Source organism: Onychostoma macrolepis, chromosome 05, assembly GCF_012432095.1.
Source record: "Onychostoma macrolepis isolate SWU-2019 chromosome 05, ASM1243209v1, whole genome shotgun sequence".
Classification (NCBI taxonomy): Eukaryota; Metazoa; Chordata; class Actinopteri; order Cypriniformes; family Cyprinidae; genus Onychostoma; species Onychostoma macrolepis.
In genome coordinates, this window is record NC_081159.1 from 43,615,452 (window position 1) to 43,632,300 (window position 16,849).

Genomic DNA, 16,849 nt, shown 5'->3' on the forward strand with positions numbered 1-16,849 from the left:
TTTGCATGGTGAAATATTCAGATAAGTTGAATCTATAAATTCATTCCCTTTAAAACAGCACAGCTACAGCTGTACACATTCAGATGCCTTTACATTTCATGTCATATCTAATGTTATTTTAGTATTGTTTATATACTGTCATAGTATTTATTAATATTTTGCAGAAAGCTTTTTTTAGATTTTTACGTTTTTACATTTTTATTAGTGTTTGTTTTTCTTTTAATATTTTTGAGCTTTATTTTTTATTTGTGTTTGTGTTTTTAGTACTTCAACTTTTTTTTGTATAATATTTTTTTATTTTATTTCAGCTTTGTTTCAGTAGCAAAAGTGATTTTTAATATCCGATAAATGTAAATATATGCAAATTACTTGTAACTTTTTTTTTTAATCAATTTGATCAATTAATTATTTAATTCATTTAAATTTTATCAGAGTCCAAACAAGTGAAACAGTTGTTTATAAATCTGCTCAGTTTGCTGATGGTAATTTTTATTAGTGTAATAGTGTTTATTAGTGATTTTTATTTAACTTACATTTATTTTTATTTCCATTTTTGACTAATTTTAGTACTTATTTTATTTTAATTAGTTGCCAAAAGAACATTTCTCATTTTCGTTTGTTTTTTAAGTTTAAGTTATTCATTGAATATTTATTTTATTTCAGCTTCATTTCAATAAAGAAAATGATTTTTAATATTAGATAAAGGGAAATATATTCAATGAGTCCAATAAGTCCAATAAGTCGAATCAGATCCGTTTATGAATCTGTTCAGTTTGCTGTTGGTCATTGTTTTAATGATATTTATTAAACTTTATTTTATTTCAATTCTAGTTTTAATCATTTTAGCACTTAAATGTATTTTATTTCAATTTATTGCCAAGGCAACATTTCTCTCTCTCTCTCTCTTTCTTTTTTTTTTTTTTTAAAGTTTCTAAGTTTTTATTTCAGCCTTATTAAAGAAAGTGTTAATTTTTATTTTTATTTCCATTTTAGTCTTGGTAATTATACTTGAACTTAATTTATTTTAGTTAGTTGCCAAGGCAACATCTCATTTTTATTTTTTCACCAAAAAATTTAATAGCAGATAAATGGAAACATTCAATGCTTCAGCAAAAATGTCATTCATTTTATCACCATCTTAAGAGTCCAATAAACTGAATCACAGAGCGTTTATAAATCTGTTCATTTTGCTGATGATTGCATTTCATTTGTTAGAATAATTGGTGCTGTTGTGGATTTTAAGAGTCGTAATTGATTTGAGCGAAACAGCCACACACACTCGTAATGCTTCTAGTCAGCACTTGATTCGCTCACTGATCCGTTTCTCCTGATTGCAGATTGAGTTTTGCTTAATAACAGTGGATTCTCCGGCTTTCCTTTTCATCTGGATGCTCTTTTCTGTGTTTGTTTCTCTCTCAGCCTCAAACCTCTTCTATTTATAACATTAAAGGATGATGGTCTGAGAGCCCTAACGTACGTGTGTGTGTATGTGTATGTGTGTGTGTGTGTGTGTGTGTGAGTGAAGTGTGTTCAGTGTGTGTGACGCTGAGGCCTCGGAGCGAGTGTGTACAGAGATAATTCACCTTTCACAGACCATTAAGCTGGAAAACGAATGTGTGAGCACCTCAAGTACCTTCAGCCCCTTCAGTCCAAATAAACACAGTATTTACACCGCAGCCGTGGCTCATAAAAGCTCCTCTGAAGACAAAATGCCCTTTATTCCTGCTCTGTAGAGAGAGAGAGATGGACGCTTGTGCCTCGGGTTTCATAGGGGAATAGTGTTTTTGTTACCTGCCTGGAAAAAGAGCTCGTTTTGCTGTAATAGTTCAGGTTAGACATAAAAGATGTCGTATTTTGGACACGATTGCGTCCAAACCTGGTGTGATGTGGCATGTTTGATTATGCAGAAATAAAAGAATGGCTTAAATTGGTGTGTTCAGATTACTAAACTGTGTCTATTATGTGTACAGTATTTGATTTATTATAAATAGGCGTGTGCATCTGTGAAATCATAACTGCTGTTTTATCTAACTGCCACTGAATGAGATTTAGTCTTTTGTATTTATGATAAAGTTTTGCAGTATTACACAACCAAGTGTGCTGTTTTTTTTAGCACAAGGCAATATTGTTTTTATATAAACAAGAAGTTAATAATGTGAGTTATATTTTATTGTTACACACTATTGTCTGTTTTTGCTCTATTTTGCCAATGAAAATAGTCATAGCAGAATCGTTGCGCATCTCTGTTACTAAATTGATCAGTTTTGAATGAATCGGGTGAATAATTGATTCAAAGTAATCGATTCTTGAGTGAATTGAATGACTCAGTGACTCACTCATTAGGCCACAATGTATCTGTGGTTTTAGTTTCATATTTAAAGTATAGTTTCTAAACAAATCAGTTTAATGAATGACTCGCTCATTAAGTTACCACATTTTGGTGGTGTTAGTGTTGTATTTAAAGTACAATTTCCAAAGGAATCAGTCATTTGAATGAATTGGTTGACTCAGTGACTCACTCAATAAACCGCCACCTTCTAGTGGTTTAAAATTCATATTTAAATGAATCGGCTGCTTGAATGATTCAATGACTCGCTCATTAAGCCACCACATATTGGTGGCTTTACTTTTCATATTTAAAGTATCATTTCTAAACGAATCCGTTGAGTGACTCAATGACTCACTCATTAAGCCATCACATATTGTCGGTTTTACTTTCATATTTAAAGTATCATTTCTGAACGAATCAGCAGATTGAACAATTCATTGAATCAATGACTCACTCATTAAGCCACCACATATTGTCGGTATTACTTTCATATTTAAAGTATCATTTCTAAACGAATCTGTTGAGTGACTCAATGACTCACTCATTAAGCCACCACATATTGGCGGTTTAGGGTTAGGATTCAACGTGGTTCTGATTTGATTGGAGCGGTTTTGAGGCAGCGTGTGAAGCGACTCTCGCTGTGACTGATGTCGGTGTCGGTGCTGTTATTTCAGTGTTCAGTTAGTCAGGCATGTGTAAGATCATCGCTCACTCATGTGATTCATGTTTCATCTCCAGCACCAGCATCAACCGCCTGATTTTTATGTAACACTGTTATATTTGGAAGAATGTGGGTATTATGTGTTGAAGGTGCAGATGCATCCGTCCAGCTCTTAATGAGCTTTGAGCTTCAGCATCTTTATTTGTGACTCTGGTTTCTCTTCTAATGCGTAACACATTCCTGTCTGATTAAAAACACCTTTTAGAAACATATCAGGGGTAGATCTGATCAATTTGTCTTGAAATGACTTGGATCTTCGCTCTCGCTCTCATATTATTAATCCAGAGCAAAGCTAATTAGATTCAGAGCTGGTGGAGCTTTGATTTGAATTGGAGATGCAGATGCACTAATGAACAGAGAAACTCGTTAGAGCTCATTCTGAGCGGGGAATGTTTGCGCTGTGATATGGAAATGTCCCTCTGCGCTGCTGTTATTGTTGTTCGTCAGGCGTTTTCTTCTGGTGTTTGACCGGCGGGGTGGAGATCCTCTTCCTGATGGGAATCTTCAGTGTCGGATTGTTTACGTCCCGCCGACATTCCACCGGTGGGAACGTGACGCTCGTTCTGCGGCGGACGGGTTTAGATACCCGCAAATTAAATACAGAGTTTACTTTTACCTTGAGTTTTTCAGAGCATCTTCTGATTGATTTTATATTATATTAAATTAAATTTTAATAATTAAAAGGTTTGTCTAATCAATTAATTTCATAAAGCTTTATTTAAATTATTTAAAATTATAAATAGTAGGAATGTTTTATTTGTTTTCATCCCAAATTACTATCTATCTATCTATCTATCTATCTATCTATCTATCTCCAAAATTCTGTTTTGTGTTTGAATTTTTCGATTTTTGTGATTTCAATTTTAGTAATTGCATGTGTAACAGCATGTCTAATCAATTGAATTCATAAAGCTTTAACAATTTAATAATTTAAAATTTATCAATAATAGGGCCCTACGGAATATTTAATTTTTTTTCCCTAAATTTCTTTATATTGTGTTTGTTTGTTTGTTTCCCCCTCAAAAACTCTGTTTTAATTTTTCTGGATTAAATTTTAACAGTTTAATTAACTTTTAATAAACAGGCATGTCTGATCAATTGAATTCATAAAGCTTTAACAGTTTAATCATTAATATAATTCAGTTTAATAATCCCCCCCCCCCCCCAAAAAAATAAAAACTATATAAATTTTGTTTTATTTTTTCCCCAAAATGCGGTGTTCCCTTTTTAAAAAAAAAAAATGAATTCTATTTTAATGGGTTAATAAAAGTCTAATAAATAAAAAGCATTTATAAGTTTTTTTACATGTTAACAATAATAGGGCCTTAATAGAAATTCCCTTAGTTTTGCCAGATTTGGTGACATTCTACACTATACTGTAAATTCCATTTTCATGACTAGATTCTATGATTCTGTCCATGTTTTCTGCATTTTAGAGATCATGGGGCTCTGATTTGTTGAATTTAGAGTTCCCTGATTGATTCCTGAAAGTTTGATCTTTCTTAAAACGATGTGAACGTGAAATCTTTCATACTGCACTTAAAACAAGACGATCTAAACGTTGTTTTTCTCTCCAAAACCGTTATCTTTGATGTCCAGCGTGTTGACCTCGGGTCACGACCTTTGACCTCAGCCTCAGCATGAGTGTTTGATGTCTGATGTTACACGTTAGTAGCTGCAGGAACTCTTGAAAACTTCATCCTGCGACTGATGTTAAAAACACACGGCCCAATAAAGTGAATCGCCTGCAATTTAGTCTCGAAACGATTCACATTTTTGCAGTGCTTTGGGGGAAGGTTTGCGTGTCTGAACGGAAGTGAATCCCGCTCCAGTGACTGTCATGCTTTAGAACCCGTCTCTGCCATGATGCTGTTGTTGTAAATCGGGCTTGATCGGGTTTGTTTCTAATGGAAAAAAAAAACAATTATTTTAAAATTCTTTCAATTTAGATGCTTTGAATTTGTGATTCAAATTGTTTCTGTGTTTTTGACGAAGTCTCTTTAGTGACAGACTGATATATCAACCTGTTTTACAGTAAATTTGAGATTGTCAGAAGTTGACTTGGACAATTAATGGAAGTTGTAGTTCCTCCGTGTGTCAATTAAAAAATCTTGATTTCAGCAAACGTTGTTTACATTTATTTATTTCATATATTAAGTTATATATGCTATCAGTTTGCGATTTGGTTTATTTGATCAAAAATACAGTAACACTTTTAATAATTTATTAAACTTTAAGCAATAATAGGGCCTTATGGGGTTTTTTTGGGGGTGTTAATGACTTCCAACAATAAGGCCCTATGAAATGTATTATTTTCCCCAAATTTAATTTTTGTTTTCTATTTTAATGGTTTAGTTACATTTTAATTTAATGTATTTAAAATGTAAAGCATGTCCAATCAATTGAATTTGTGAAACCTGGACAGTTAGACAATAATAGAAATTGTTAAATGAAATGTGAAATGTGTTTTCTGGAATTCTGTGTTGCTTGTTTTAAGTTATCTGGATTTTGTGTTTTATGATTTAAGGCTGCATTTATTTGATCAATAATAAAGTAAAAGCTATGAAATATTATGACAATTTAAAATACCTGATTTCTATTTGAATATATTTTAAATCGTAATTTATTTCTGTGATGCGCAGCTGTATTTTCAGCATCATTACTCCAAGTCTTCAGTGTCACATGATCTTCAGAAATCATTCTAATATGCTGATTTGCTGCTCGAGAAACATTTCTGATTATTATCAATGTTGAAAACAGTCGTGGCGCACAATATTTTTGTGGAAACTGTGATGCATTTTATTTTTCAGAAAGTTCAAAAGAACAGCATTTATTTGAAATGGGAATCTTTTGTAATATTATAAATGTCTTTACTGTTAATTTTGATCAATTTAATGCTGAATAAAAGCCTGAATAAAAACGTATTGCAATTTAGGCATTGGCTATTAAATAACCACACATACCTCGACTACTAGTGTGTATACACTTAAAAGACAGCAGAAAATAACAAAGGCCTGACACACGGAGACGATCCCTCCCTATCCTGACAGGAAGGAAAGGCCGGCGTAAACAGCCAGAGGAAGCGGAGGACGCAGAGCGTCTGTAGTCCACTATAGAGACTCACACGACTGCAAACAGATGCTTTATAATATTCACATGTGAACGAACCGAGACTAGAAGCGCAGATGATGATCGGATGCTTGAGCCTTTCATTTGGAGTTTAGCAGCAGCGACACACCAGAGAGAGACGTCCTATCAGTGACAGTCAAAGGTGAGCGGATCGTGTGTGTGTGTGTGTGGAAGAAATGATTCCCAGCATTCCTGTCGGCAGCACAGGCACCTCTGACATGTTGTCAGGCAGCTGGGTAAATTAGCTCTGTGTGTGTGTGTGTGTGTGATTCGTCGTGATCCAGCAGCAGCTGCAGAGCTCGACTGAACTGTTTCCTGACAGACGTTTCAGAATGGCTGTTTTTATTATGTAACATCTTATTAGTCATTCCCAAATTTAATGCATTATGTAAAATCTCATATTGGCAGGTTGAGACTCGTGTGTGTGTGTGTGTGTAAATTCTCTGTTTATTGGCATTTCAGTCAGTCATCACCAACTATATTCATATCTATGTAATCTATACCACCATTCAAAATTTTGGGGGCAGTTTTTATTCAGCAAAGATGCATTAAATTGATAAAAAGTTACATTTATAATGTTACAGTGGATTTTTATCTCAAATAAATGCTGTTCTTTTGAACTTACTATTCATCTGTGAATTTTGTATCAGTTTCAACAAAAATATTGAGCAGCGCAACGGTTTTCAGCCTTGATGATAATCAGAAATGTTTCTAATATATACGTATTTACGTAATCAAAAATTAAAACATAAAGATATTCAGGTCAGTGAAGAATATGTGCAGAATAAGCAAAAACTCTTTCTTGTATTTATCTGCTTTATTTAGCTTGAACTCAGGACATGAAATGATTGAAGTGGCACATGCTTGATTAACGATGGCTTCTTGTATTGTACTACATCATTGTGGAAGTGTATTTATGATTTGTTTGCATTTTCTGCACTGATTTTGGGGGGAAATGTGCAGAATAAGGCAGAATGGAGTTAAATGTGTTAAACTGAGCTTATAATCATCATATTAGTCAAAATATGTGATAAAAATGTCATGCAATGAGCAGAAGACTATTGTGCTGGTTTTGTGTGGGTCTGATCTGAACCGTGTGTGTGTGTGTGTGTGTGTGTGTGTCAGTGTTACTCGAGTAGTTTAATGCTTATTATAGAGCTGAGTGAGATATTGAGTCTCAGACCTGCTTTCACAGGCATTAATGATCCGCTTCTGACTAATGAAACGAGACCGAACTTAATGAATTAGAAACTGGAAAGCCAGACTCAGCACGGAGGACTGGATTTCCTGAAGCAGTGCTTCTGAACTGGTTTTGCTTCAGGACTCAGACTTTACATTGTACAGTCAGTAACCCATAACCAGCATTTAATGTCGTCAGGATCTTGTGTAAATAAATAAATCAATGTCTTTCTAAGTATCACAATAATAAAATCACTTAAGTGATTGTTTGAGTTGAACAAAAAAATCCAAACGTAAATTTTGTCTACAATTGACATAAATTATTTAATTTTATTTCATGAAAAGAAACCGTTTTGGACTAATTTATTACATTTTTAAGATATACTTATTTCATGAAAGTAAACTGGTATTTGACTGACAATTTATAGTTTTAGGATATACATAATAGTTTTTGAGAACTGAGAATATTTATATAATATTTTTCATTTATTTCACAACTTTAATATGTACTAAATATTTGTAAGTGTAAAATGTATAACCAGCTGAGTGCATAGTTGAAATTTTTAAAGCATATTTTTGTTCATGCTTTACATCTATTAAGAGTATTTGGCCAACAAATTATATTTTAGGATATAACTAATATTTTTGTCAAAATATTAATTGAGAATGGAGAATTTTTTTTTTTTTTAATATATATTTCATCATTTTGCTCATGCGTTACATCAATTAAGTTTATTTCACAAAAATAAACTAGTATTTATTTACCAATTTATATTTTTAGGATATACTCTATTTTTAATTAAAATGTTTGAGAGTGGAGAATATTTTTATGAGATATTTCATTGTTTTGTTTATGCTTTACATCTATTTTTTTAAGTGTATAAACTATTTGACTAACAAATTATGTTTTTAGGATATACTTAATATTTTTTTGTTTATTTTCAGTCTAAATATTTGGAAATGGAGAATATGGTACATTATATTTCACAAAATTGTTCTCCGTATTCTTAAGTGTAAAAATGTTTCACCAAAGAAATAAACTAAATTAAAATGAGATGCCTTGACAATTAACCGAAAGAAAATATTTTTAATTTTGGTCTGTATTTAATTTCAGTTAATGTTTGTTTCAAGAAACAAAAATCTTTTTGTAATGTTTTTAGTTTTAGTTAACGATGGAAGTGTGCCTGTTGTTTGATATGGATGCTGATGGTCTAGTGGTTAAGGGTCAGTAATAAAGATCCAGTTGTGTGTGATATATTCAGGCGTCTTCATCATGTGACTCTATAATATCCATCTCACAGAGTCCATTAAAGAGGAGCACGAGGAGACGTGGAGATCAGGCTGAGCGCTCGATGCTTTTAACCTGATTGTGACCCCTGGAGAAATGCTGGAGCGGGTCATTAGCAGATTACAAACTGCACCGCGTCTGTGTGAATATTTAAATCAGCTGGCCGACAGCACTTACGTGGATTACTCCAGTTTTTAGAGCACATGCGTTTGTTCTTGCTGTTTATGAAGAGCACATGCTGTTTTATTCTCCAAAGTCTCTTAAAAAGAGCTCATATTTGGATTCTTCTCAGCAATCACGTCGGCTTTAAAACTTTTTTTCTTTTTTTTTTTTGTAGCTGTTCACAATTATTTGTGTAGTGTTTAAAACTCTAATAATATTGTATATGCAGCTGTATTGCATTTAGAATTTTATTTTAATTAATTTAATGTAATAAATTTAGTACTTGCATAGTATTTGAAAATCTAATAATATTGTATTTGTATATGCACCTGCATTGAATTATGAATTTTACTATTTGTGTGGTATTTGGGGGATTTATATAGACACACACATCTACTAAAATAAATCTACTAATATTGTACATATATTTAAATTCTAATTTTAGTATTTGAAACGCTATTATTTTACTGGTATATGCAGCTGTATTGATTTAGAATAGAAAAATAATAATTCAATTTTTAATTTTACTGTTTCTGTAGTATTTGAAAATCTGCTAATTTTCTACTTGTATATGCAGTTGTATTGAATTCGAATAATCTTTTTTCAATTCATAGTTAATTTGTTTAATTTAATTTAAAGTTATTTTATTTGTGTAGTATTTCAAAATCCACAATTTTACTTGTAAATGCAGTCTTAACTATTTGTCTTAAATTAGAAGAATATTTTTAAGAAGTTAAATGTTTGGTTTTGTCTTTGTAATGCATATCAGCGTCTCCAGAGTCTCTTAAAAACAGCTCATGTATATTTGGACGTGATGTTCTGCTGGAGAACTTGAAGGAAAGTTGAGTGAAGTTTCTGGGAATGGCGTCATTGGTAACACGTGGAGTAACGCGAGCCACGGCGCGTAATCTATTCAATTAGCCGATGTTAAACGAGCCCTTGTGCTGCGTTTGGCAGAGTGCCGGCCGTTAGAGAAATCAAGCGCCGTTTCTGATCTGCTTCGGTGGACTGAGAAAACAACAGAGATGTTTTAGTCTGCTTTTCAGAAGACTGTTGTTTGTTGTGTCCGTCTCTTCGATATGATGAACGTCTCAAAATAACTTTCATAGAAGCGTTTGCCAGACGGCCTTTATTGTGTCTGAGGTCATGTTGGCCTTCCTGACGTCATTAACAGACTGTCTGAAGATTGCCTGCTTTATTAAACACAAGAAAATGCTTGTGGCAATGTCTCTTTCACAGATTTAACATGGAGTGGTAGTGTATAGTTAACTGAAGAGGACGGGATAACATTCTGCTTGTATATGCAGATGTATTGAATTAGAATGAATTTAATTCAGTAAATTTAGTATTTGTTTGGTAGTTAAAAATCTGATAATATTCTACTTTGCTGCTGTATTGAATTACAATAATATAATTTTAAATTATTAAAGTCAATTTATTAGATTTATTATGTGTGTAGTATATGAAAATCTAATAAAATTCTACTTGTATTCAACTGTATTTAATTAGAATAACATTAATTTAATTTAGTAATTTTGCTATTTGTGTGGCATATGAAAATCAAAAAATATTCTACTTTTATATGCAGCTGCATTGAATTAAAATGTTTTTAATTCTTAATTTAATTTACTAATTTTAATGTGTATATGAAAAACTAATATTCTACTTGTATATGCAACTGTATTGAATTAGATTTTTTAATTCTTAATTTAATTTATTAATTTTACTATTTGTGTAGCATATGAAAATCTAATAATATTTTTATATATGCAGCTGTATTGAATTAGAATTTTTTACAATTCTTATTTAATTTAATTTAGCAATTTTACTATTTAAACATCTAATAATATTCTACTTATGCAACTGTATTAAATTAGATTTTTTAATTCTTAATTTAATTACAATTAAATTAATTAAAAAACAATTATTTATAAACAATATAAAAAATTAATAAAAAAATCAGATTTTAAGAGAACTTTTAATATCTACTATTTAAAACACATATTCCAAGTTAAATACAAATTAATTTCTGCTTTCAGTGCATCTGTTAACACACCGTGTGTGTATTTCTGTATTAATAAATGTCATGCTACAGATGCTGTCAATAGATCGTACTGAACCTGGAGTGGTTCTTTTTAAGGGTTTTAAATGTGCAATCAAGTCCCATTTCATTAATTTTTGTTTTGTTGCAACCAAATGACTTTGTCTTCTGATGTGGCATATCTTCATCTTCAGTAATGAATAATTACTGTACAAATGTGTCTTTTGACCGATAATATTGCATCCCGTCTCACATGGGGCATTTTCCATGCTTTTCTATTAAAGCATGACAGATTTCAAGTTTGAGCCCATGAATGTTTTTATAATGTCAGGTATGAGTATATAATAAGTGTTTTATAATAGACAGAGCTGTTTTTATATGAGCTCCAGCTGTGTTTGATTTGCGCTCACAGCGTCACGCTCCGCTCAGGAGGAATTTTCCAGGTGTTTCTTTAATCACGAGCGGACAGTGATTCAGGAAATGGATGAACGACAGGAAACACTTACAGGAAGCAGATTCTTAGAGAGCAACGACAGTAAACATTTCGGCTGGTTTTTAGGCCTCAAGATATGTGCGTTTCATTCAGTTGGAGAATGGTAGCTAATACAAGACTAATTACTGGTTAGATTTGTGTTGTTTTGTTCTGTTCGTGTTATTTGTTTTATAGTTTTTATTATAGTTTAAGTTTGTTTTTATTTTTATTTGTTTCATTTTGTTCGGCTTTCTGGCAAGAATTTTCCTAGTGGTGTAGACACGGTGTGTCTAACTTTCTTATTTAGTCTACGGTCTTATTTAACTGTATTATTTCTTAAAGATTTATTTCAGTGTTTTGCAGGCTGTGTGTTCGCTGTCAGAAGTGCTAAAATAAACACGTTAATAGATGCTCGAGCCTCATTTATTCATTTTTTGTTTCAAAATTATATATATACAGTATATATATTGGTGCTGTCAAATTAATCGTGATTAATCGCATCCAAAATAAAAGTTTTTGTTGACACAGTATATGTGTGTGTACTGTGTATATTTATTATGTGTATATATAAATACACACACATGCGTGTATATATTTAAGAAAAATATGTTGTTTATATATGAAATATATATGAATATAAAGTATATACATGTAAATATTTTCAAAATATATACTGTATGTGTGCGTATTTACATATACATAATAAATGAAGAGTTAATTTGCAAAAACAGATAACTTTTTTTTTCAGAAATCACGTTTCTTTTATTGCACATTCCAAGTAATATCAATCAAACTGCAGTTGGGTTGTTTTGATTATATAAACATATATTATGTAAACAAAAACTTTTATTTTGGATGCGATTAATCGTTTGACAGCACTTTTTTCATTTTGCTTCATACATAGTGCATATGGCAATAAACGACTTTAATCAAGATGAAAGTAAACAGAAATTAGTCAGATGTATTATTTTGGTGGCGTACAGTATGGATTCTGTAAAGACTCCAGCTGATGTTCATTGACTGCTGTCGCTGTCTGATGTTCATACTCGTCTCGTCCATCAGCCGTCATGATAGAGGTCAGAGGTCACGCTCGTTGGAATGGGATTTCTAATTGGCTGAATTACTGTTGCTGCAGTCGCTTCCTCTGCGTAACTCATCCGTCTTCATTCACACAACGCTCTGTCTGTGTACTCCTAACGTTTGCAGACAGTGCTGTATTTTATAACGCGTTTGTCCTCGTCTCTCAGATCTCAGCATGTGACTGTGTGTTTCTGATTTATACTCGTTTTCTGGCTGCTTTGGTATAAAAGTGTGGATTGAGTACTAAATGTACTTAAATGTCTACATTATCATGAAAATACTGGGCAACTGTTTTCAACAAAGATAATACTCATAAATGTTTCTTCTGCAGCAAATCAGCATATTAGAATTATTTCTAATATAATACGATTTTTAAAAGAATTTGCATATAAAATATAATTTTCATATAAAAATATATATTTTATATTGTATGTATTATGTATTATATATTGTATATTTGTATATTTATAATAAACAATTTACTCATCTGCCATCTTGGATGAAATGCATGATCAAGTTAATGATAGCTAATACACATAAAACTAATTAAATTAAATTAAATTGTTCCAAAAAAAATACAATAAAAAAAAATAGTTCTTTACTCCTTGACGAGGCTGCGTCTGTGTGGAACTAACAGAAGCGTTAACACCTTTTGTTTATTGGTGTAGTGGATCTCATTGGCAGTTTAGTACTATTTATTATCTTTCTACAATTTATTAAATTTCATATTTTTGCTGTAAAAACAACACTAGTAAATGTCATTCCTCGTGTACTTCGTTGTCATAAATGAAATGAATAATTAGAATATGAGTTGAACAGTCTTGCGAAATTGTTGGTAGTGACTTAATTTTATTGTATGTGGGGGAAAATATACAGTCCTAAATAAACACTTTCAGTGCAACACACACACACACACACACACACACACACTGAATGCAGTGTTTTCATGCCAGATGCTGATGGTGTGTGAAAGAGTGTTTCTCAAAGAGGTTTTGTGTGTGTGTGTGTGTGTGTGTGTGTGTGTGTGTGTGTTTGGCTGGTTCTCATAAACTCTCAGGATTTTCTTTCTTTCTCTCTGCTGAGGTGTGAAATAGATTTGAGTAGACATCACAGATCCACTGTAGAATTCAAATGGAGGTTGATTTCATGTTTAGCTGCTGATGCCAGTAGACAACCAGCCAGCTGTGTGTGTGCGGTGCGTGTGTGTGTACTTGTTTTTCTATTCAGGTGGGGACTTAAACCTGAATACACACAGACTCATGGGGACTCGTGTCACGGTGGGGACCTAAATTGAGGTCCTCACGGGCAAACAAGCTTATAAATCACACAGAATTAAGTTTTTTGAAAATCTAAAAATGCAGAAAGTCTCCTGTAAGGGGTAGGTTTAGGTGTAGGGTTGGTGTAGGGCAATAGCACATACAGTAAGTACTGTATAAAAACCATTACGCCTATGAATGTCCCCACAAGGATAGCGAAACAAGTGTGTGTGTGTGTGTGTACGCGCGCACTTGTACAGCTATCTTTGTGAGAGCCGGTTTGAGTTTTAGACCACTGAAGTGAGGACAATCTTGTAAAGTGAGGACATGTTGGCCGGTCCTCACTTTCTGGGACCCCTTTAAAGGCCTGTTTGAGGGTGAAGACTTGGTTTTAGGGGTCAGGTTATAATTGGGTAAAGGGTAGGTTTAGGGTAAGGGTTTGAGCAAGGCACTTAGTTCTGATGGGAAGGGTTATGGTAAGGAGCTAGAGATTGCATTGTGTCAATCAATGTCCTCACAAAGATAGCTACAGAGTACACTGTGTGTGTGTGTGTGTGTGCGTTTTTGTGAAAAGTCAGGACATAGATGTGTATAATGACGTGGGTATGGCAGGTATTACAAGGTGAAGGTGACATCTCAGGACATTGACCCATGTCCCCACTTTTCAAAACGCTTATAAATCATACAGAGTGAGGTTTTTTTGGGGAAAGTTGAAATGCACAGTCTCCTGTAAGGGGTAGGTTTAGGTGTAGGGTTGGTGTAGGACAATAGCACATACAGTAAGTACAGTATAAAAACCATTACGCCTATGGGATGTCCCCACTTTTCACAAAAACGAACGTGTGTGTGTGTTTCCACTGCAAAAAATATTTTACATGTAAAGAAATTATAGTTTTGTCAGATCTGTTTAGATGATGATGATGATCACTCACATGGGTCGGTAAGATTTAAAAAAAAGAAATGAATACTTTTATTCAGTAAGGAAGCATTAAATAGATTTTTTTATATAAAGTGACAGTAAAGACATTTATAATGTTACAAAAGTTTTCCATTTCAAATAAATGCTGTTCTTTTGAACTTTCCATTCATCTGTGAATCCTGAAAAATAAAATGCATCACGGTTTCCACAAAAATATTGTGCAGCACAACTGTTTTCAACATTGATAATAATCAGAAATGTTTGTTGAGCAGCAAATCAGCATATTATTATGATTTCTGAAGATCATGTGACACTGAAGACTGGAGTAATGATGCTGAAAATACAGCTGCGCATCACAGAAATAAATTACTTTTGTAAAATATATTCACATAGAAAAGAGCTATTTTAATTTGAAATAATATTTCACAATTTTGCTGTATTTCTGATCAAATAAATGCAACCTTGAGACTTCCATCAAAAACATTAAAAATCATAATTATTCCAGACTTCTGAACAGTAGATGTTTATATAAAGTCCAAGCTCACCAGAGAAAAACAGGCTGTGCAGGTTGTGATTTTATGTCTGCGTGCTGTAATGTGTGTGTGTGTGTGTGTGTGTGTGTGCAGCTGCATCTGGCTGCGCTGGCGTCTCTGAAGGGCGACGTGGTGGAGCTCAACCAGCGGCTGCTGCAGACCGAGAGAGAGAGAGACATGCTGGAGAAGAGACTGGCCAAAGCACAGGTCACTACACACACTCTCTCACACACACACACACACCGCTGTCAGATCCTGGCACATGACATGTTTGCACACAACAAACCTGCATGCCATCGCTGCAGTGCATCCACTCTCCATCTCACTGAAAACCAGCATCCATCCAGAAAACACAAGCAGCCCCTCTTCCTTTCTTGAAGCTGTTCCTGGTCTTACTGTGAACTATCCATCACTGCATGTGATTATAAAGGAAAAACAAGCTTGACCCCCCTAAATTTGGAATCATATTACAGCAAACAATTTTGGGTGAAATGCGCAGTTTGTCCTGTAAACTATTTGTATATCAAAAGAAAAACATCACCAGCTGCTAAATTCAAATCTGCGTTCGCTGGCTGGCACAGAGCCAGAGACACACGCGATTATAAACCACTGCGCATTATAACCAATCACATACGATTCTGTTGAGCTTAAGAATGCAAGGACCAATCAGAGGCGTTCAGATGCTGAAAACACGCTGTTCGACTGATTGAATTCTCGGACTAATTCTCTCATCAGAAACAACAAAGTGAAGATGTACGAATGTAAGATATTAATTTCACAGTGTGAACAGCTTTAGAGGTTTCTGAGAGTGCTTGAACTCGCTGGACTGAAGTGAAAATGTTCTTTGATGTAAACCTTCTTTGCTCTCTTTTTGTACACTGAAAGTGTTATAGGCTAATTAGTAACTTACAATGTTTTTATTAAATTCACATTAAATACAAATCTTGTACTTAAGTAAAAAGACGGGCTTTTATGCGTAGTTAATAGATTACAGTATTAGGCTACTTTGCCCATCACCCATTATAGACCAAATAACAATCTATAAAGGTGCAAAATGAAGAGCCTGCGGGTCTCTGCTTCTATTGGTGGCTTGTTAAAACCAATAAATCCTAATGGAATATGTCCCAAAACACACTACAGAAAAACATTTTTTAATGGTTAAATGTTGATGGTTTGTAATGTTTGTAATGGTATTGTAGTGTAAACCATTAACATTTTCTGTGATGGTTTTATTGGGGTTTTTTTTTCAATAGGGACATAAGCCTATATCAGTTATACTGTGGGATTGTGGCTGCTGTGTGTCACGTGACAAGCATGAAAGCCCCCACTCGTGCCCCCTCAAAAATAATGAGTGCATGATGCCCCTGACACTACAATACAAAATTGTTGTTAAATAAATGTAACACGATGAAATATTTAATTTAGTTGAAATTGTTATAGATTGCAGAGATTGCAGTGATATGTGACACTGTCAAAAATGACTGAATGAAAAATACTTTAAGATGAATTTTAAAATTGTGCCCCCTAAAAGCACAAGTGGTCCCTGTCTGCCCCCCCCCCCCATTTACTGTGGTCTAGAACCGCCCCATCTCTCTCTCTCTCTCTCCCACTTCGCTTCCTGTCATGTCCTATCACAATAAAAGACAAAATGCCAAAAAAAAAAAAAAAAAAATCATTTTAAAATAGCAACAATCATAATAAAACATAAAAAGATTAAATATTTGATCAAGTGACCATTAA

General features: G+C 33.4%; 1 protein-coding gene across 5 annotated transcripts in view; it reads left to right on the forward strand.

The window, feature by feature from the left end:
- The window catches only part of mcc (MCC regulator of WNT signaling pathway), a 92,364-nt gene that overhangs the window by 24,786 nt on the left and 50,729 nt on the right, over positions 1-16,849 (forward strand). For 4 of the 5 annotated variants that reach the window (XR_009271342.1, XM_058775869.1, XM_058775870.1 and 1 more), the window contains one exon: positions 15,203-15,316. The exons of the other annotated variant lie outside the window; for it this stretch is intronic. Coding sequence is in view for 3 of the 4 variants with exons in the window: in XM_058775869.1 (XP_058631852.1) it covers positions 15,203-15,316 (114 nt within the window). In the remaining variant the exon portion in view is untranslated. The remainder of the gene's footprint in view (positions 1-15,202; positions 15,317-16,849) is intronic. 5 annotated transcript variants of the gene reach the window in all.